Here is a 22,500-nt window from a genome sequence, read left to right on the forward strand (position 1 = left end):
TTCCCTTCTCACCTACCACAGCACATAAGGCATCCCTTATTTCATCATCATGACACCATCATGTATCCATATCTAGTTTTCCTGTATGAAATGTTTCAAAATGAAGTATGGCTATAACAACATTTGAAAATCCAGACTTGCAATTGTGGGCATGGCTCAAGGCCCAATTCCTGCTAACATGCCTAACATCTACACACCATGCTACCAAGCTCCTGCAGTATTAACATATCTAATCTGCAACAAGTTAAACTCCACCATTACCTCTGAACTCTTTTAAATCCCAGAACTCTGAATGAGTCCACACTATTTTACACTGGCACCCAACACAACAACATTGACACACATTATTTCATATTGTGCCAGCTATGCGGGATAACACACCCACATCAAGACCCTCTGAAGAAGCCTTCATCAACAATGCACCCAAACCAAGCCATTCCTAAACTATGAGCCTCTATCTCATGATACCTCTGCAGACCTGCACTTGCTGCAACCTATCAACCCAATGCCGATGGGTAATAGAAATCTCTGAGCATGATAAACTCTGGTGATTTCTGGGACACTGGGTGCTGGAGTCCGCTACACCAAGCAGAACTTCCAGTGTGTACAGCCATACCCCGCAGACTAATTCTCCCAGCAATCCTGTTAAGTGGCTGAAGAGGCCTTTGACTGATTACCACTGCTGCTCCCAGTAAATCTACTAGTGCTTCAATCTCAAGTGACCTGTGCATTCAAGTTCCCTAAGCTACCAGCTTTAGTAGACACTTGTACGATCATCCTTTCTTTTCATCTCCAATATCTGAGATTCTCTGTGTCACATCTAAGCAGTCTAGACAGACCACTTGCTACTGTTAGCATGACAAGACAGCTCACAATGCCTAGGTACCACACTACAAAACTCAGCAGTAATAAAACATCAAATTTACTACATTATTATCTGTAACACTAGTTCTAAATTACTAATTACCTGGACTCAAAAGACCAACACTATATCACACTGGCATCCAATGTAAAATGTAGCTTTGTATACACTTTAATCTTTACCTATAATGATAATGGTATTTAAACATCTACTGAACTATGAATTTCTGCATTTTCCACACCAAAGGCACCCCAAAAGATACTAGAATATACACATTCAATCATAAGAAGTGACACAAACATAGAAATACAGAAAAGTAGAAATGCAGTACCTGACCACCGCCCGAGCCTGATGAACCCTTGTTAGTTCATACTGGCCATTTGCTGTGCGAGAATATGTGAGACCACCAATGTGAACTCTTGAGAGGGCAGGCTGTATTCCTCCAGAAGTTGTGGTATCTGTTACTCTCTTCAGGGTTCGTCCCCCAGCGCCAACCTGGAACTTGTGACCACGAAGATGAACAACACACATGGAATCTGAAAAGTCAAAAATACCTGTCAGTGCCAACCAGTTTAAAATTAATTTTAATGAAACATCTAAATCTAATAAATAGCATAAAAAAGGCTGTGCAAGTATTCTTCTACCTTTGCAAAGGCCTCCCCCCCCACACACAAAAAAAAAACAACAACAACAACTTACCTGTTGCTTTCTTCTCATTCTCTAATTTTTTGGCCAGCTGCTTCCTTAATGAAGTTTTAGTTGACTTGTACAAAATTCCTCCAATATTGATAATCCGGTCTGAGCGAATTCCCAGTTTCCTGTAGGAAAAGATAGAAGGACGTCTGAAGGGATCTTTCATAAGAACTCTAACAATCCAGCAAACTTTAGAATACTCCAAAATGGACTATGGTTTGCATTTATTAATTCCTCTACAATTCCTACTTAAATCCAAAACTTGTTATCTACTATATAATCCTGATTATTAATTACCAACCTCAGTTAAAAACTTCTAAAAGCAATTTACATCAATCTTGAAATAAAAAAAATAAAATGCTGCTTACCCTTTCTTAAATGCTGGGTACCCAGTCTTAGCCTTAAAACTGTTAGAAGAGTCCAGCTTTAAGCGATTAATCTTGTACTTTGATACATGGCCCTTCATTCCTTTCTGCTTCTGATACAGACCAATGGCATTATTCACTTTGTACACACTGTTTCCATGCCTAAGGAGTGACTTTTCTCCATAACTTTTGGCCTTCTGAGAGGAATCTGACTTAAGGCGATTGATCTTGTACTTGGATATGATTCCCTTGGCAGCTTTCTGCTTCAGTGATAACCTAATACTATTGTTAACTACTTTATAGACATTATTTGCATTTCTTGCCTGAGAAAGACCACAAAATTTGGAAGACCAGCACTTGATAGGCTTATTTCTCACCAATACATTGGATTTAAACACCCCAGAATTTGATCTTCTCCTAACTAATTTTGTCTTTGATATCACAAAAAATTTCTTTCCTTTCTCCGTATTTGTTTTGTTATTAGTAGACTTTGTGGCTTGATTTTCAACCTCCTCAGTCTTATTAGAGGAGCTGCTGCTGGATTTTCTTCGTACAAGTTTGGTCTTCGTCTTCAACGTATATTTTGCATTGCCAGGACTAGCATCTTTACCCACACTGCTTGAACCAGAAAGTTGTCTCACAAGTTTTGTTCGTGATTTAACAAGGTAGCGCTTTTTCACACCTGAGCTGGTTGAATATTTCCTGGCCTGTGTCGGAAATTTAAGTGAAGGCTGAGGTATTGAACTAACACTGCTTTTAGGATGACTCTTCTTTAGTACTCCAATGCGACCCTTATCTGATGATATGCTGCTTGAGCGCCGGCGCACCAGCTTTGTCTTGGAGATAACTTTGAACTTTGATGCTTTCTTTGGAGTCTCCTTTGGATTCCTTATAAAACTTTTTTTGGCACTGACATGCTGTGATGTTGCCTGCTCCAACTTTGTCTGCTGCTCAGGGTAAGGTCTACTTAAATTCACTGTTTGTAGATTTAAAACAGGATTACTGTTACTTGCTATTGATTGAATGAGTTTAGGATTGACCAAGATGTTGGAAGTTTTTGTGGAGGTAGTTCCTAATTGTGATTTTCCACTTTCTACTTGTGGAGGTTGAGTATGCATTCCAGGTACTTGGATCCCACTCTTTGTGAAAATCCTTTTTACATTGCCATGTCTACTAGTTAAAGTTTGGCTTGCATTTTGTTGCAAGTTACTTGTCTCATTTACTTTATATACACTATAATTCAGGGTCTTGTCTGAGCCTGTGACCAGACCCTTATTTGCTGTCCATGAATATGGAGATATTTTTCGTTTCATATATGGTTGACTGGGATGTAAATTTGTGTATGTAGTGTTAGGTATTATTTTATTTTGGGTAGAAGCATTCCCTAGGTTATGTCCCTGATTTTCTCTTTTTCCTGTCAATAAATGCAAAGACTTCCCTCCAATGGGTTTGGAAGAACTGGCGGCGACATCTCCAGCTTTGGTAGAAGACAGATTACAGTATGGTGACAAAGAGTTATTGCTCTCATATTTATTGTGTGTCTGGGCTCCACTTGCTAACAGCCTGGTTGCAGGATAGTGAACTCTTGACACAGAGGCTGTGCTGGCATATGTAGATGCCAATTGTTGCTGCTTGTAATGTGTGGAATCGACTCTGGATATGCTAGAGACATTTGATGGGTAATAGTTATACTTAGTATGTAGAGACTGGTTCTGACTGACTAAGGGGTCTGATGGAGCTGGTCTTGATTTTTGGAAGAATGCTGGGTTTACATGTACTCTTGTCCCATTTAGCGCTTTGTTTTTGTTTGGGAGGAAGTCTGGGTTTACGTGTATTTTCTTTTGTTCATCCGGAGGATCCATTACCATCTGAAAAGAATGAGAACATCAGGAAAATAAAATAAATGACGGTAAACACATGTGTCCATATACTGGTTCAGAGATAACCACAGATGATGTGCTTATACTGCAAATACAAATCAGTACCGATAAACTGTAAAATCAGTCTGAGCCCATCCCTCTTGCTCTTCCATGAAAATCAGATATATGATGGTTACTAGTAAATGAACCCAAATCCTCCCTGTAACCTTAATTTGGAGCTACTAATCACAAATCATATGCCAATTACTTTTGTTAATGGGAAATCAATAGAAATGATAAGTACTTGCAGCTATGAGTCACACTGCAGAGTATTAAATTTTCACATCAGAAATATTTTCCTCTAAAACTGTACATAAACATAAAATACACAAGTTCTACCTAAAAATTAATATATGGTATAATTCTGCTTACATGTTAAAATCTACCTCATCATTACCGTTTTTATCCATTTCTCTGAGAATTTCCAGTAAAATTTTGGCCCATGTTTTGCCTCATGTTAAAGTGCTATACTTTAGAAATGGGCTGTGAAAGGCAAATCTTAAGTAACTAATCAGAAAAGCTATGCATCACCCATATGAACAAATCTGACACTGCTTATGGTCAGCTATAAGAGTTGTAGACTGTAGAAACCAACTATAGTAAAAATATTTGACAGTATTTAGAGTGGTGCAGCATCAAGCAAGATAGATAGAGCTTGTTGACCCCCCTAGTGATATACTGTCAAATAAAGAACCACTACCAAGTAATAGATATTAGAGATTTGTTAGTCTTTGATAGAGCATCAACAGCCACCAAGGCCACAGCCAGCAGCTTCAAAGTAATTATCATTAGCCAGAAGCATGATACAGCCTATCCATATTTTTTTTAGGTTTGTTTCACATCCTAAACATTGTCTTTATACAGTTGGTTTTCACAGACTAAATCTACCATATTTGGCCAGTAGACATTATGAGCTGTCCATAGGTGCTGCATTCCCTAGAATCAGAGATACAGAAGTTTTCTGAGTAATACCCAATCTGTATCTTACCTGAGGCAACTCGCCAGGAGAGGCAAATGGGAACTTTCATATGCAAATACAATATTTTTGACAAACTGCCAAACATACGTGTGTTTACTGAGAGCAGCACTTCCAGACTATTCATTCCTATTCTTTTAGTTATTTCTCACTTTACAAATCTCCTTGAATATTTCTCTACCTGGATCACACTACGGAATGTGCATACTTAGAAAAAGGGTCAAATTACCGTACAATATTGCCATTCAACCGAAATACTGAAGAAAGGAAATCGTCACTTTATTCCGTTAAAAAGAATCCCTCTACAGAATCCACGTCTGGAAGAAGAAAGCAAAGTGACTTGGATGATAAAATATATCACTTTGGATACTTTTAAATCCCAATAATATATGCAACTAAGTAACGGAAATAGATCAACTTCAGACTTCAAAATTCCTCTTAATCAGACGTAATATTTTCACGGAACGCACGAGATGCAAAATGAAATGCGTAGAACCTTTCTGTTCACAAAAATCACTCTACAGAAGGTCTCCAAGGTTACCTTTGTGATGTTACGTCAGTTCCCTTTAGACAGTGAGGTTATTATTGACATATTTTCAAGGAGTTCGTGTAACAGGTGAATGCGCATGCGGATTGCGAATGCGGGGTAGGTATGACGTCATGACGCTAGAATATTTTTTTTTTTATGGAATAGCTATGTTGTTTTCGTTTTATACTGTTTTATTTATTTCATTTTTTTGCTTTCGTTTTATTCTAATTAGTCTACTTGTTTTGTTTTGGGTTTTATGGCAATCTGAATTCACAAATATATAAGGCATATGTGGATTCCGTTTCCCCCTGGTTTCAAGGTTATCTGAAATGGTTGTTAAGGTCAGCTCTCTTTATAAAAATGATTATAAACTGTCTAGAGGAGTTTTACCTCTATGATTTCTGACAGAGAAATATGCTATCAGTTGATTTTTACCACGTTGTTATTATTATCTACACGTTTCTACGATTCTTACGACAACCTGTTACAGTAATCACCTCTTTAAAACTTCCCTTGTCATTTCAGATCAGCATACACGCTTCTTTAGCTGTAAGTTAGGAAGCCATAGTATGCAGGTTAATGCCTTAAAACAATACAGTTCTTATCATGTACTATCTTAGGAATATTCTAGAACAAATCGAAAATTTATTATTTTGTATATCATGTTACACTATCATCAGTACTGCTCGAAACTGATATTCTAGTACAATACCCTGAATTATGTTTAGGTTCAAATATGTTGCAGAGAATAATAATAATAACAATGACAATATTATAACACCATCACCAAATTCTAAAATTCCCGCCCAAAACTGAAGGAATCCGCGCCATCTGTGAGCAAAGTCGGGAACTAAAAATATAAACAAACGAGGCGGCCTTTCCAGACTCCAGACGAGGCATGTGTCCTCGGCCTCCACCTTTGCCCGTGTACGTAGGTCTTATTACTCAGGTTTTTATATGCGGATATGTGTTTCTGTGTTATCGTTAGGTGCGATAGAGTCTTAAATATTGTGCATAAGGAGAGTTATAGATAAGAAAAGATATTTCCCTATTTCTGGTGAGTTCCTAATGCGATACTAGTTGCAATGAATGATGTAATTACGGGGATTGGCATATTTAAGAGTTAATAACGGTGTTAAAAAGAGTAGCGTAAAGAAATATATTACTGTGGCATACGACCGCGTTTTCTTTATAACCGAAGAGAAGTTTCTGTCAATATGGACACCTTGGTTTTGCCATTGGCTTGCTTTTAAAACAAATAATTTATTCTACATGAAACAATCAGACTATATGTTGGCAATTACATAATAAGGCATGTAATTAGTATTATCTATTTGGTAAATACTGATTAATAATAATAAACAAACTAAACAAACCCAATTATTTTAATGCTTAATCAGACAATATGTAGTTGGAAGTAGTGGCAGATTTGGGTAATAAAACCTGTATGAAATTATTGAATGATGCAAACCAAGACAAAGTTCTTCTATGGCAATATATGCAAATGCTTCCCAAAGGTGCTAAATGTATAAATACAGAGAATATTGTCCATATTTAAAAAAGTCACTGATCTTATTTACATTGTAACAATAAATTCCACAGTGACTACATAACTGATTACTGTGATATGTCAGTTTGTTCATGTATTACTATGTGCTTGTTAAAATGATATTTTGGTAATTATCAATGTCTGCTTTCCTCCATTTAGGCTTTTAATATTATTATACTTCCTGTACAATAATTGTCTATGCATGTGTGTTTTCATGTCCTTGACTTTTGACAGCATAAGGAGCCTCCATTCCTTGCCAAGTGCTAGTAGGAAATGTTTCACCTTCAGTGTTGTGTCAATTCTGGGTTATTCTGAAATTTATACAGTGGCAGAAAAGAAGGGAATGATATTAGTAATCATCCCAATTTGATATCTGAGTTCATTAAATGTCTCAAATGTTGAAAAAAATTATTACAGACATTTCAGACAATTGATGGTGCATAAAAAAGATCAGTGATGCTGTGTGGTTTTCAGTGAGCAAATCATTAGGATTAATTTTTATATTGATAGAGTTTATTGTGTAAATAACACAGGGGTTCAGGTATATATACTACCATGGTAGTATATATACCTTGGAGGAGGAGCCCACTGACTATAGAGTATATACTAGGGGCTTTTGAGGGCATTATGGCTGAATGCTCATACAGTGTTTTGAAAGTTTCAAAGATGGTGGTGTGCCTGAAGAGTTTTTCAGTCCAATTTTCAGCATTTTTCATGGTGTTTTAATGCTTTTTTGTTTTATATTTATTATATTTCTGCCTGTTTTACCCCATAATTCCCCAGATATACTTCATGCCCTCCCTTGCTATGAGGACTATCCAATCAAGATTGGCAATGGAAATGATAATCAGACCTTCTCAACAATTCATTTGCACAGGAACAACACCTAGAATTACTGAAATAAACATATTTCCTGCAGAAAAACATCAAAACTGTTTTGAAAGCAACCCACTATCTGTTGTCCATATTGACTGTTTATTCATAATAAAAAGTATGTGTCACCAGCATAGATAATCAGGGTATAAATTAATTGTTTATTAAATGTATAGCCCACTTAGCCATGGTATAGGGCTTGGCAGGGTATGAAATATACTAGGAAAATTGTGTGAGGGGGAGGGGGTGGAACTTTGAAAATGGTAGGGGTAAAAAAGAAAGCTATACACAAATAACATTCATCCCTAATCAGATTTTTTATCTCTTATTTTATTATAAGAAATCTGCAGGTTGCACTGACCAGGAGAGTTACATTATTTACTTCAGCCTTTCACTCTTATGTTTACTTTTTCATCTTTTCACAGGTAATTTGCAAAAAAAAATTACAAGATGAAGTGTTATTACGAAGTCTTGGGTGTCAGTCAAAGGGCCACTGATGATGAGCTCAAAAAAGCATATAGAAAAATGGCTCTGCAATGGCATCCAGGTATGTAGACTTTTTTTTTGTGTCTATGACTGTGCTTCTATGTGTGTATCTCAGTCTTTGCGTTTGTGTTTGGTTTTAATAGTTATATTTGTGTTCTGTTGGTTTTTGTGTGTCAGTAATAGTGAGCATCATTGTAGACAGTATTTTTTATTAATTCTTCTACCTCTTACTTTTAGATAAAAATCCTGATCGACTTGAAGAGGCAAAGGCACAGTTTCAGATAATTCAAGCTGCTTATGACACACTAAGTGATCCACAAGAAAGAGCATTTTATGACCGTAATCGTGAAAACATCCTTAGAGGCAAAGGTAGGATTTCAGTATTCAATAGTATTTCTAATTTTAGTGACATATGGATTAATCTTTATGGCATGGATGCACTAAGCTAGGTCAAGTTGAAAATGATATTCTTGTAGAGGACAAAAAGTTGTAGTTATTACTACAAGAAATAATCTGCAGACAGAAATAGTGACACCACAAAGAAAGGCAAAATATTGCAGAAAATGCCACTTGTAGTCAAAGTCCACTTGGTGGTCCAGAGTTTCAGCTTTATCTTGCCTGGCATACCAAGGGGAAGACTATGTTTATTGGGGGATGTTCCTGGGCAGAACCCCAGATCAACCTTCCCCTCGGACAGTGCCCAAAGGGTACGCCTAGTCATGGCATTTTAGATTGTTGAATAAATTTTGTGATGTGGAGTTGGGGACTTAGTCTCTGGCGAGTGCACCCATGCTGTAAAGAATTACTGCCATATATATTAACATAAAGATAGTTTTTATAATGATTATGGAAATAACATAAATTTCTCAATGTTTTAGCATAACATATATTTTGTTCCTTTGTTTTCAACTTTTCTATGAACTAATGTTTAAAATTTTTACAGATGAAGATTTGGAAGCAAAACCAGATAACATTGATCTATTTGCCTTTTTTTCTTCACAATGTTATTCTGGTTTTGATGATTCAGAGAAAGGCTTCTACACTGTATATAGGTAAAAAGAGAGTTGTTTGCTTGGACACGAAAATATACCATTATAAATTTAATTGTATGAAAATTATTTAGCTTTGTATTTTATATAGAAATTTACTATTCCTAATTTTAAAATCTAACTATGAAAATTGTGTGCATTAAGAATTATATAAAATTTTCAGACAACTGTTTGAGAAGATTGCAGCAAAGGATATGCAATACATGGATGATGACGAGGAAGATGTTGCCATTCCAAATTTTGGAAAAAGTGACTCTGATCTGGAGGTAAGTTAAACAGGTGAAAGAAGTAGAAGCTCCTTCATTATGAAGTCATTCCTGTACTGCAAAGACATAAATTAACCACATACAACAGGATTCTAATTTTGCTAATATTGGAAGCAAAGAACCATGCAAACAGTGCAGACTATGAGGAAGGAGTTTTTATATCACAATTTTTTTTATATTTCATTTTCTTTTCCATTTTTCAGGATGTTGCACAGTTTTATGGTTATTGGTCAAGTTACTGCACGTCAATGTCTTTTGCTTGGGTTGACGAATATGACATTAGGGAAGCCCAAGGAATGGGGCGCTGGGTGGAAAAGGTAATGTATTATTATGTGTGGTTACTTCCTTGAGAATTGAAAGAAAGAAGATATCTTACATTGATTCTTACGTGGTTTGATTATATATTATCTTTGATAGTTTGTGTTTTATCTTCCTTTAGAAAATTGAAAAGGAAAATAATAAAGTTCGACTGAAGGCTCGCAAAGAGTTCAATGAAAAAGTAAGGTCACTAGTTGCCTACGTTCGAAGACGTGACAAACGTTGGGAAGCTCGTAAGGTGAGCTACTGTTTTGCTTCTGTTTAATAATTGTTTATATTCTGATATAAAACTAGCAGATACAAGTTATGATTTATGATTTCAAAAAGTATATTTTCCTGTATTCCCTAAAAACCTTGTAGTGGTATATTTAGAACTTGATAGGATCTATAGTGTGTTGATAGGTAAACTTTTGTTCTGTAGTTATTTTTTAAAACTAGACCCACTTAATCTGCATATAGAATTATATAGAATATTATGATTGAAGATAGGAGATGAAGTAAACATTTTTTCCTTAAACTCCTACTCATATTTTGTGACAACCCCCCCCCCCCCCCCAGAAAATGCTCGAAGCTAAAGCTGCAGAAAATGCCAAGAGGCAGAAGGCTATGCAAGAGAGGCAAAAAGAAGAGAGGCTGAAGATGATGGAGCATGATATTGCCAAGGAGAAGGCAAAAATGGCAGCCTATGAGGAGGAACTGAAGGTGACTAAAGATTCTTTATGACTTTTTTCTTTTTCATCAACACACTTATTCGTATCATTAACTTCTTTCATCAAACTTATAGTTGCAGATTTGAAATTGATGTGTAATATTTAGAACATTCCCACATGTACTCGCATAGTTTGTAATGTAGGTGAAGTTAAAAACTAAGATTGCTTTTGTTCCAGGCTCTAGAAGAGAAATTTGCAGAGGAATGGGGTTTATCTGATTATGAAGATAGTGATGCAGAATGTGATGAAAATGCAGAAGCTGTCTATGGAGAAGATATTCCTGATGGCGATGTAGAAGAAGAAGAAGATTATCCTGTAGATGACCGATATTGCGTTGCTTGCAATAAAGAATTTAAAACTGCTAATGCGTGAGTAGATTTTCTAACTTTTATAGGCAGCTTTTAGGGAAATTGTTTTATAAAGTGCATAGAATTTGTCTATGTATTCTTGCAGTTCCATAAACAGTGTATTATTACTACACACACACACACACACACACACACACACACACATACACACACACACACACACACATACACACACACACACACACACACACACACACACACACACACACACACACACACACACACACACACACACACACACACACACACACACACACACACACACACACACACACACACACACATATCTATATCTATATCTATATCTATATCTATATCTATATCTATATCTATCTATCTATCTATCTATCTATCTATATATATATATGTATCTATATATCTATATCTATATATCTATATCTATATCTATATATCTATATCTATCTATCTATCTATATATATATATATTATATATATATATATATATATATATATATATATATATATATATATATATTTATGTATGTATGTATGTATGTATGTATGTATGTGTGTGTGCGTGTGCGTGTGCGTGTGTGCGTGTGTGCGTGTGTGTGTGTATATATATATATATATATATATATATATATATATATATATATATATATATATATATATATATATATATATATATATATATATATATATATATATATGTTTTTTTTTTTCTGACTTTTTAAGATTATCATGTGTACATTTCAGCACTTATTCTTAGCTGTATGATGGGATGTGGATAATTAAAGCTAGGGCACCATTATATTTGATGAACTATCAGGTACCCCCTCCATATACCAATAAAAAACGTCAGTTGTATTGGCACAAGTGATGTTGGCCAGGGGGTGCTTTGTTGTCCATGTGTACTTATCTCCCACTACAAGCACTGGTAATGAGAGAATGAGTATTTGTGATTACACACCATGTATTTTTTTCCCTTTTTGGTTTGTGGACAGACAATGCCTCTAGGACCTGAGTTCTCAAAAGAGAAAATAACAGCTGTTGCATCCATGATTGACTTAGGGAAAAGTAATAAGAAAATGTCCACCCTGACCATAGTTGCACTTTGAACAGTCCAGTGGTGTACTAAGACAATCACAGAATGCACCCCATCACAAATCTTGCTAGGGAGACCCAGTGAAACAACCAGAAGGACTCTCAAACTTATCCCACATCAAGTGGAAGCTAAGTCCCATGTGACAGTGAAAAAAGTAAAGGAAATGAATCCATTGCTGAAGGAGGTGAGTGTTTGTGTGATCCAACACTGCCTGAAGGACGACCTCTGTTATGAACACCGTCAGCCACAATAAAAACCATTGCTGACCAAGAAACAAAGACAGAAATGTCATGTTTTATACAAAATATTTGAATTGGGACCTTAAGAGATTGGATCGTGTTGTGGACTGATGAGGGAACCTTTACAGTGACTGGAAGGTGTGGATAAGGCCAGGCACAGATCCATATGCACCAAAGTATATGCAAGTCATGGTCAAACACCCTAATTCAATGATGGCATGGGGTGACTTCAGATATCAGCTTGTTCTTCTGCCGAGGAATGTGACTGGGAATGAGGACTGCTATTTGGAGCTCCTTGCCAGACACCTGGACAACTGCCTTGGCCACTGCCAATCCAACATGTTCCAAGAGGACAGTGCACTGGCCAACACATCAGAATTAATGAAGGACTGGCTCAAGTGCTTTGGTGTTGACCACATGAAAGACTGGCCTGGGTATTGCCCAGATCATAACCCCATCGAGAACACATGGGGGCTCAGGGGTAGGATATCTTGATTGTGTCAAGGCTCGTGGAGTACCTCCACCACATATGGGACAACCATGAGCCCAGTCTCCATCAACGCCTGGAGGAATCTGTCCTATGACGCATGGCAAGTTATGTCAAGCATTAGGGTCTTTGTACTAAAAGGAGTGGTTCTCCTTCCATATTACTTTTCATTTTTTGGGAATGTGCATTGCAAGGCAGTGCTGAAAGTATTGGTGCTGACTGTATATGTGATTAATTAATTGATGTGTGTATGTATATATGTATTTATGTATGTATTTATTTATATTTATAAATTCATACAAAGAACATTTATTTTCTCAACAAGTTTTGATATTTCTATAATTGCTATTTATTTTTCATAAATTTTCATTGATTTTCTCAGAATGGAGAGTCACTGTAGATCAAAGAAACACAGGGAAAATTTAGCGAAGATGAAGGCAAATATGCTGGCGGAGGATGAACTCCTGAATGGAAAGCAAGAGGAATCTCAAGTTGATCAAAATTCTATAGATAGTAAGATACATGCATGTGCATGCACACACTTATATGTATAGATAGATAGATAAATATATATATATATATATATATATATATATATATATATATATATATATATATATATATATATACATATATATATATATATATATATATATATATAATGTATATATATAATATATATTACTTTTTTTTACATGCAACATTGAGATTTAAGTGAGTGTTGTTGCACACAATATATAGTCATAATTGTCAAAGCAATCTTTTTTTTTGAAGTCATAAACATCCAGTAAAAGATCCCAAGAACTTGCATTTCCTTTGAATCTCTCCTTACAGATGAGGAAGTAAGTACACCACCAAAGTCCTCTAAGAAGAAAAAGAATAAGAAGAACAATCCTGCCGACATCCTCCAGTCCTTAGCCTCAGAAACGACCGGTAGATCCAGCAAGTCGAAGAGAAAAGGAAAGCGTCAAACTCTAGACTTTGATGCGAGTCCAGATAGGTTGGGAGATGCTACTGATGAAAATGCAGGTGACGATGGCATAAATGACTGCTCTGATGCTGTGACAGAAAGTGTCAGTGGTGGCGACACTATCCCAAATGAAAAAATAGAGGAAGGTGATGGGGCTGCCAACAAAAGCACATTTGAAGCAACTTCGAAACCCAAGGGAAAGAAAGCTAAAGAAGCGAAGAAACGAGCACAGCAGGCAGAATCTTCTAATAAGGAAAAAGAGGTTTGTATCAGCTGTGTTAGAACTTTTTGGTTGTGAATTATTTACTGTTTTTCTTCTGCAGTAACTCGTTTTATGCGAGCACTATATTATTATGCATTACATAACCTGCCTTAGTCGCCATGTACAAATCAACTTGGGTACTATTGTTTTCTTTTCTTTTTTCTCTCTCTCTATCTCTCTCTCCAAGACTAAGTTGGCTAATATATATGATTATTAGTAATATATATTCTTTGATAATAATTTTCTTGCAGGTACTCAAGTGTAAGGTGTGTGGCAGTGAATTTGGTTCCAAGAATAAACTTTTTACCCACTTAAAAGTTGAGGGACATGCTGCTCTCAAAACTGCAATGCCTCAAGCTGAAAAGAAGGCTAGAGGTAAAAAGAAATAATTTAATATAAAGGCATTTGTTTGAATATCAGTTTATTCATGAAATACATAATTTATATTATATCCAAGCGTGCAGAAAATTATCTTTATTGACAAGTAAAGCATTAAATTGCTTATTTCAATATGTTTGTATCAATATCCTGATATATTTATACACTAAATTGGTTATGAGGTAAATTACTGAAATATATTTTGTTGTCTTAGGAGACTTTTTGCCATGTAAGATAGTGGAAAAAATATAAATAGAAAAAAAATCCGTTGTTAACAATTAATAACTTGATTATTCACTGTTTTATTTTCTTCAATAAAAAATATTGACTATTTTATAATGACATATCTTAAGGAAAAACAAGATTTTTAAAGAGGAAACTGAGTAAGAAGTAACTGTGCATACTGTTGTCTGTTGAAAGCACACTACAATGTTTTTAGGACTCCTCAGATTAACTCTTAAATAATACAGTTTGTCATACAATATAAATGAATATATGAATATATTAAAAGAAGAAATGGCTGCTACAGCTGCAATCTTCCCTGTCTCTTAAGTCCTTCCTGTCAGTTATCTGTTATCACGGCTACACCATCCATCACCTGACATTACAATCTTTGTGGAAAAAAGTATGTATCTTACTTTGAATAAAGTTCATTTAGTTCCTTATGCATTCACTCCCCTTTCAATCTATGGAGCTAATTAAAACTTGTACCACAGAAATCATTTGAGATGAGGAAAACAAAAGCAGGATTACATCAGGGTAGGGGTGTGGCAGAGAGTAGGCGAAGTAAAACCTGCTTTCTAAGTAAGTAAAACATTGGACAACAATGCTGTATAAAGCTAAAACTTGATTTACCAAAGTTTCATCATGGCCTAAGGGGGGTGGGGTGGGGAATGAGGTGTGAAGAGCAACACATGCAAGATGAAATCATTTAGGGATGTGGCAGGGAGTGGAGCAAAACTTGCTCCTTTTTATGTAAAACAGAAAACAAAACACTAAAACTTTAGTATTAAATTTTTGTTGAGTCTGTAGATGAAATGAAAAGCAAGAGCATATAGTATGTGTACAACACTATTATTATATTTTTCTTGCCCGCCCCCCCTCCCCCCCAAAAAAAATATACGGTTTCTAGTTTCTAATTTATCCTTTGTTCAGGTTCTGAAAAGCAAATTTCTGTCCAGGCAATGCTGGGTGTTCTCAGCAAATTAGTGCATAAATTTATGTGCCTGGCAATAAGACAGGAGAAAGTTCTTCTGTATAGTTTAAATTGGAAAAGTACTCTTTCATTTCCAGAGACATTTGGTAACTTGTCATTATAAGGAAATGCAACATTCACTCAAAGGAATGAAAAGAAAGTGCAAAAAGTCAGCATTATGTTGTTGGACTCTTTCTTTCTTTCTTTTCCCCAGAAGTCAAGTCATGGCTGCAATTAATTTTTTCAAATATTTATCCATATCTGGAAGTAATAACATTGTATAGTACATATATTTATGCAATACACATGTATACAGGTGGAGAGAGAGAGAGAGAGTCAGTCAGTCTCACGGGAGACTGATCACAACTATATTATGTACATTTCTTGTTCACTGTCTACCATAGTATCCTAGGGAACCCCCATTTTAGAAAAGCTAAAAGTGTAGAGCACAATACTATAGCTCACTACTTGCCAATTACCTGTACATGAAAAATGGTTGGCATACCAAGCATTTAGTAATTCCTTCTCATTTGAAGGAATACTGTCAATCAAAATTATAGATATTGATGGAATCTCCATAGTACCTCTTTCACATGCCCTTAATCATTTCCAGTACCCCAATAAAGTAATCACTAATGTCCAAGCTAAGAACTCCTATTCTGGAGTGTAGATATAACTCTTGAAACAAAGAATACCCAAGAGACAGTAAGAAAGGATGGAAATGATTACTGAAAAAGTCTAATTATGTGTTCAAATATTGAACTATAAATTCATGGAAGTTTTAAGGAGAGGATTTAGCAAACAATTTCACAGTTCACATTACCATGATTTTATATATTTTTTTACCTTGTATTTTATTGTAAGCAGAGGAAAGCAATATGCAGATCAAAACTGCAAGATATTGCCCTAATAAGACCTAAACCTACTTACTTAGTTGCCCAAAAAATTGCATTGGACATGAGTAAACAGTAATCCTGATGCAATCTATATATTGGTGATATTGAATTATCCCATTTCGTTTATTTTCATCATCATCAAGGCGCTAACGCTGATGGGAGTGCATGGCTACAGCCACTCTTCACTTCCAACGACGAGGGCCCCTCATGGCGAGTCTGCAGGCTGGCCCTCAGCCTATCTAATTCCTTGCGACAGGTCTCCTCGAGCTGCCCAAGCCATGACCTCCTAGGTTGCCCCACAGGCCTCCTCCACCAAGGATTGTCTCTAAAAGAGACAACCTGATCGGCAGGGTCATCCACAGGGAAGCGATCTAGGTGCCCATATAGCCTGAGTTGGTGATTCCGGATTATGCAAGTAACAGGTCCCATGCCAGTCTCACAGTGCAGCCGTTGGTTGGACACATGGTCCTGCCAACTGTACCCCATGATCCAGCAAAGAGGCTAGTTACAAAATGCATCAAGACAAGACTCCAAGACACTAGATAGCATACAGGTTTTGCTTCCATAGAGTAAAACTGGCAGTATCAAGGCCTTGAAGACATGTAGCTTGGTCTTTCTGCATAGGAACTGATATCGCCAAATGCTCTTGTTGATCAAGTTCATGGCTCCCCTAACAAGCCCCAAAGTCCTGAATCTTGGTCTTGGTCCACGAGATCCCTATGCTCAAGGGCTTAGCTTCATTGCTAAATGCATCAAAAGCTGCCACCAGTGATTCCATTGTAGCAGCACAACCCCGCTACCTAGAGTTCAGCGTAGTTTCCCAGGTTGGGTCACATTAGGTCCACAGCCATGTCCACGCTCATTGGACAGCGGGTTCCCCTCGTTCCCTGCGCGCTTACACAGCGCTCGTGTATTTAAGCCGCAGAGCCCGAAACGAGATAAGCATTTCCCCAATCCTCTAGCAGAGCAGACAACTGCAGCAGCACACACAAGGACTGCCCAGTCCTTAGCCGACTATGGGAACCTGCTGGCTCCCCCGGTTGATCTCCGACTTCATCTTCTACACCCAGCCATACCAGATGACCAACTATCATCTACTATACTGGTGACCACCGAAGTGACACGTTACGGTATTTCACTCACTCGTTTTGCTCACTCTCTGGAGGGGGAGTACCTGTAGCAGCACAACCCCGCAACCTGGAGTTCAGCATAGTTTCCCAGGTTGGGTCACATCAGATCTACAGCCATGTCCGCGCTCATTGGACAGCGGTCTCCCCTTGTTCCCTGCGCGCTTACACAGCGCTCGTGTACTGAAGCCACAGAGCTCAAAACGAGATCAGCATTTCCCCAATCCTCTAGCACAGCAGACAACAGCAACAGCACCAAGGACTGCCCAGTCCTTAGCCAACTGGGGAGCCTGCCGTCTCCCCCGTTGATCCCCGACCTCATCTTCTGCACCCAGCCATACCAGATGACTTACTATCATCTACTATACCAGGGACTCAGATAGGCTAGCAACATCATTGGCAAAGTCAAGGTCTGAGACCTTGATATTGCCCAGTGTTGCTTCACACTGACTTTGGGTAGTAGCTTTGCTCATTATTCAGTCCGTGCAAGTGTTGAAAAGTGTTGGTGCAAGCACACAACCTTGCCTCACCCCTGAATTAACAGGAAAGAAGTTTGCTAGGCCCCACCACACTTTAAAGCGCTTTCAGTACCAGTATATAGGCTTGCTGTTAGGCCAGTAATCTGTGTTGGAATTCCCCTGAATCTTAGAATCTCCCATAGCGATTCCCAGTGCATTGAGTCAAATGCCTTCTTGAGGTCGATGTAGGCTGCAAGCAACCCATGACCGAACTCACGACAGCATTCCACAATTACTCGAAGCACTAGGATACGGTCTATTGTGGACTTGCCATGCAGGAATCCAGACTGCTTTGGTCTCTGGTGCCTTAGTAGGTGGTCGCGGATCTGGTTCAGAAGAATGTGGGCAAAAACTTTGCCTGGTATCCTGAGTAGTATAATGCCATGGTAGTTGATAGTCCCAACGATCCCCTTTCCCATTCCAGAGAGGGATGACCATGCCCCTCAACAGGTCAGGGGGAATGGTACCAGACTACCAGGTGGCAGTCAAAACTGCATGCAAGCCCCATGCCATAGGTTCACCCCCAGCCTTTAGCAGTTAAGCAGGGATATCACATATGCCTATGGCTTTCCCACACTTCAGCTTGGAAATCGCCATCTTAACCTTCGTTAGGGTAGGAGGTTCATCACTGATGGGTAGGTCTGGCACTGGTATTGTGATTACCACTTGCATTCAAACTAATTGTTGGAGGGTCTACCTGGTACAACTGATCAAAATACTCTGTCCAACGTTCACGAACCCCAACATGATCTGTCCATCCACTGAGTGGACTGCAGTTATGTGCGAGGAGGCCTTAGAGTTCAGCTTTCTCAGGGCTTGGTAGGCAGGGCGAAGGTCATTTACCAAGAATTGGCCTTCAACCTCCTCAGCAAGATTCCTGATGAACTGTTCCTTGTCCCTTCTCAGTAGTGTCCGAGCCCTATGCATCAAAGAGTGACGCAAATCCTGCTTGCCATTCAGCAGAGCCTTGGAACACGTTTCAGTGGCCTTCAGTGTCTCCAGGGAGATGAAATTCTGCCTTGCTTTTGGGTGTACGCCAACGGACTCTTGCGCTACTTGGAGTGTTTTGCATTTGAAGGAGCAACTGGGTCGGTCAGGTTTTCAAGTTCTGTGAATCGATCAGAGACTGCCGTGGTGAACCCACAGGCTCACTCTGACTTCCTCAGTCTGTCCAAGTGAAACACCCTAGAGTGGCCAATGGAGGGATGAAGAGTTTTGAAGTGGACCCATAGGGTAGCCACTACCAGCCTCATCTCACATCCAGCTCGATCGCAGCCGGATACCGCACTGAAGTCGCCCAGAACAATACGAATATTTCGCACGGAGGTAATTGTCTGCCATGGATGTGAGTTTGGCATAGAATGCCTCTTTCACATCGAGTTTGCAAACATCTGTAGGAGCATACACAGCAATATGAGACATGAAGCCAAAAGCATGCTTCAGTCTCAATGCCGTAATACGCTCATCAACCGGTGTTACTTCAACTACTGAGAGTTGAAGTCAGCTGGAGAAGGTTATGGCTACTCCCTGGAGGTGATGACCATCTCCGCTGCCCGACTAGTAGTAGGTATACCCACCCATACTGATCATGCCACTGCCGGGTCTTCTCACCCAACCGCTCCAATTCCTTTGATAGCAAAAGTAACCGCTCGTCCTGCCGCAAGGACCGGATGTTCCAAGCACCTACCCAGATAGCTCGCCACCACTAAACTGGCAGCAAATAGTCCCAATATATTGTTAAAATTTGGACTACTGCCGCCCTTTGGTTCTGTTTTATGCTAAACAAATAATTGCATTAACAATGTAGGATTAAGAAAATATTGTGTAATGTACTACATTAGCACAAATCATGAAAATTGTCAGACACGAACTGCATGTTTGGACTGATCAAAGATCTCAGTTGTAAAATCCTTTTCGACCAGCAGTGTCAAACACGCGGCCAGCGGCACATTTGCCATTTCAATCTTACTGTCGACGGTTTTACATGAATAACTAAACTACTCCTTCGTCTTTTAAAACTATCACTTAAACTCATAGTTTTTTCTTCTAATATTGTGTTTTTATAATGACTGGATTGGCCTCCTACGTTTTTACGTCAACTATAAGGCCATTACGTCGCACTGCCTTGTGATTATCTGTGGCCCGCAGATTGTGAAAAGTAGCCCCTTGGGTAAATGAGTTTGACAGCCCTGTTTTAGCTGTCTTAGGACAGCTTTCCAGCCTTATATAAAAAGATGAATAAAAAACTACGATAGCAGTATTAGACTTCCCCGTTCTGGTTTCTCATACATTTGCGAATTTTGGCGTCTTGTCCTTGGTAAAGTCGATTACGGTAGGCTTACACACATCATCAGTTCTGTTGATGTCGATAAGTGCTTCTGGGCGATCCAGCATATGCTCAGTTGCTCTACGAACCTTTTCTTGCTGCCGCCTTGTTCTACACTATAGTCACAGTGGAATCGTCAGTAATACAGCCGGGGACTGGCTTAATGGTGCCTACTACTCCTTCAATTATCTTTGATGCTAGCCGGGGCTTGACACGGTTGTAAATCATAATATATTACAGAATACACACTTCATGGGGGGTGGAAAGTAGTCTACGAAGATAGGTGCCTGGACGAAATCACCCTTACTTGTGGTAATGAAAATGTTGTTCAGATTACATATACAGTTGTATATAACATGTTAAATTTAATTTTATCCGCTTCTTTTCTCTCCCTCTCAAGTCTAAGGGCGTACATGGAGGACACGTGCAGTTCCTTTTCGTTCGATGGGGAACTTTGCACTAAGGAAATTATTAGTGACCTTTGATCACTTTCTGTTCGGCCCAGGGGCGGTCTCTCAATTAGGCATGGGTACCAGAGACGGCCCCCGCGCTTCAGAAGGCTCGGAGAATGGACCGCTGAAGGGCGTGTGCATTGTAACTTTTCCACAAATATGATTTACAGTACCAAATTCCTGTTCTTCTGTGTACATTACGTAATGTACACGTATTACAAACTGTAATTCTTACTATCTACAGCAGAGAATTTTATACAGTTGCTACGCAATCGTAACTTAGGGTGAACGCTACCTGAAAAGGTACTCCATATCACCATTTTGGGCTGGGTTGATTGTACGGCAGTAGTAAACTATGAGGGCGAGCACTGAAACTCGGCTACTTTGTATCTTTCTGTGAAGAAACTAGTGCTCAACATTGTGCTTTTTCGCACATTGTCTTTCCACATTTCTTCGAAATACACGAAGTAATCAATTCCTTAGAAAGCAAGGCAATTACATAGGTGGCCACTCCGAAAACTGCGTCCATTTTGCACTTGGCTAATCTGGCAAATGTATTTACGTATCTGTAACAATTCCAACAGAGGAATAAGGATGATTAAAATGACTGTCAGAGATAAAGTATCTGCCTTCACCTAGAGACCTGCAGTACGGATAAAGCGAACTGTAAATCTTGCAAATTCCCTTCTCTTGAAGAGGCTGCCTGTGCGGAAGTGATGGTTAAAGTGAAAGAGAATTTGCATGGGCGGATTCACTATTCTTTCGGATATTGTCAACATGTAGCGTCTTCTATGGCGCAGAAATGGATGGTGGTATAATTAAAGATGATGATGGCACAATTAAGGAATTGTATACTAAGCTACAGGCAAATAAAATAATTCTAACAGAATCGGAATTTCAGCAAGACGTGGTTCAGTGTGCACAGCTCTAAACATTCCCACAGTTGATAGAGAAATCTGGAGCTTCTTGTGTCATTTGCAAGCCCATACTTATGTGATGCAGTCGCTCCTACTGCTCATGCAAAGACCTCATTTTTTTATGTAAGAATAAAAGTTCCCCAACTCTAATACGTCTGATATTTGGCACCACTTTATATCAATCATTATATCGGCGGAATCTCGTGATATGTATGTATGCACACACACACACACACACACACACACACACACACACACACACACACACACACACATAATATATATATATATATATATATATATATATATATATATATATATATATATATATATATACACATATATATATATATTTTTTTTAACAGCCATTTATTCCACTGCAGGACATAGCCTCTCTCAATTTACTACTGAGAGGTTATTTGACAGTGCCACCCTTGCCTGATTGAATGCCCTTCCTAATCAACTGCGGCTCGGCGCGCTAACACTTGTGCCACGGCGGTGACTTCCCCTATGACACCTGCGCTCGACCTCTCAAGGTGATGTGTCGTTTTCTCGCCGTGGGATCGGGCCCGAGCCAGCAGTCGGAGCGCAGGCATTTTTACAAATGCCGCGGTGAGATTGAACTCGGCCCGGAGTCTAGTGCTCTAACCACTGAACCATCGCGGCAGTTCATATATATATATATATATATATATATATAT

At 38.4% G+C, this 22,500-nt stretch overlaps 2 protein-coding genes across 4 annotated transcripts in view; one reads left to right on the plus strand and one right to left on the minus strand.

Moving 5' to 3' along the window:
• The window catches only part of LOC119593692, an 8,209-nt gene extending 2,716 nt beyond the window's left edge, over positions 1-5,493 (minus strand). The window contains exons 1-5 of one of the 2 annotated variants that reach the window (XM_037942660.1): positions 5,357-5,405; positions 5,045-5,132; positions 1,924-3,788; positions 1,562-1,680; positions 1,194-1,398 (exon numbers count right to left, since the gene is read on the minus strand). In XM_037942660.1, the coding sequence (XP_037798588.1) occupies positions 1,194-1,398; positions 1,562-1,680; positions 1,924-3,788 (2,189 nt within the window). In that variant the 5' untranslated portion in view covers positions 5,045-5,132; positions 5,357-5,405. Of the gene's footprint in view, positions 1-1,193; positions 1,399-1,561; positions 1,681-1,923; positions 3,789-5,044; positions 5,133-5,356 lie in introns of both variants that reach the window. The other variant, XM_037942651.1, reaches the window with a different exon arrangement.
• A 696-nt stretch (positions 5,494-6,189) lies between these two features.
• Positions 6,190-14,500, plus strand: LOC119593705 (dnaJ homolog subfamily C member 21-like). 2 transcript variants are annotated; one of them, XM_037942673.1, is made up of 12 exons: positions 6,190-6,271; positions 8,192-8,313; positions 8,490-8,621; positions 9,196-9,304; positions 9,465-9,567; positions 9,771-9,884; positions 10,007-10,123; positions 10,444-10,587; positions 10,773-10,963; positions 13,141-13,271; positions 13,593-13,990; positions 14,242-14,500. In XM_037942673.1, exons 2-12 carry the CDS (start codon positions 8,217-8,219, stop codon positions 14,377-14,379), a joined length of 1,674 nt encoding a protein of 557 aa, XP_037798601.1. In that variant the 5' UTR covers positions 6,190-6,271; positions 8,192-8,216; the 3' UTR covers positions 14,380-14,500. The 2 variants fall into 2 exon arrangements, with proteins under 2 accessions (XP_037798601.1, XP_037798610.1); XM_037942682.1 differs by having other exon boundaries at positions 6,257-6,275.
• Positions 14,501-22,500: the final 8,000 nt, after the last annotated feature.

This window comes from Penaeus monodon, chromosome 3 (genome assembly GCF_015228065.2).
Source record: "Penaeus monodon isolate SGIC_2016 chromosome 3, NSTDA_Pmon_1, whole genome shotgun sequence".
Lineage (NCBI taxonomy): Eukaryota > Metazoa > Arthropoda > Malacostraca > Decapoda > Penaeidae > Penaeus > Penaeus monodon.

Bases quoted from the DNA above. Each gene is read 5' to 3' on its own strand.
- LOC119593705 (XM_037942673.1), top strand. From the start codon at position 8,217: ATGAAGTGTTATTACGAAGTCTTGGGTGTCAGTCAAAGGGCCACTGAT. The intron at 9,885-10,006 runs GTAATGTATTAT...ATCTTCCTTTAG, and splicing joins TGGGGCGCTGGGTGGAAAAG to AAAATTGAAAAGGAAAATAA. The intron at 10,588-10,772 runs GTGACTAAAGAT...CTTTTGTTCCAG, and splicing joins CCTATGAGGAGGAACTGAAG to GCTCTAGAAGAGAAATTTGC.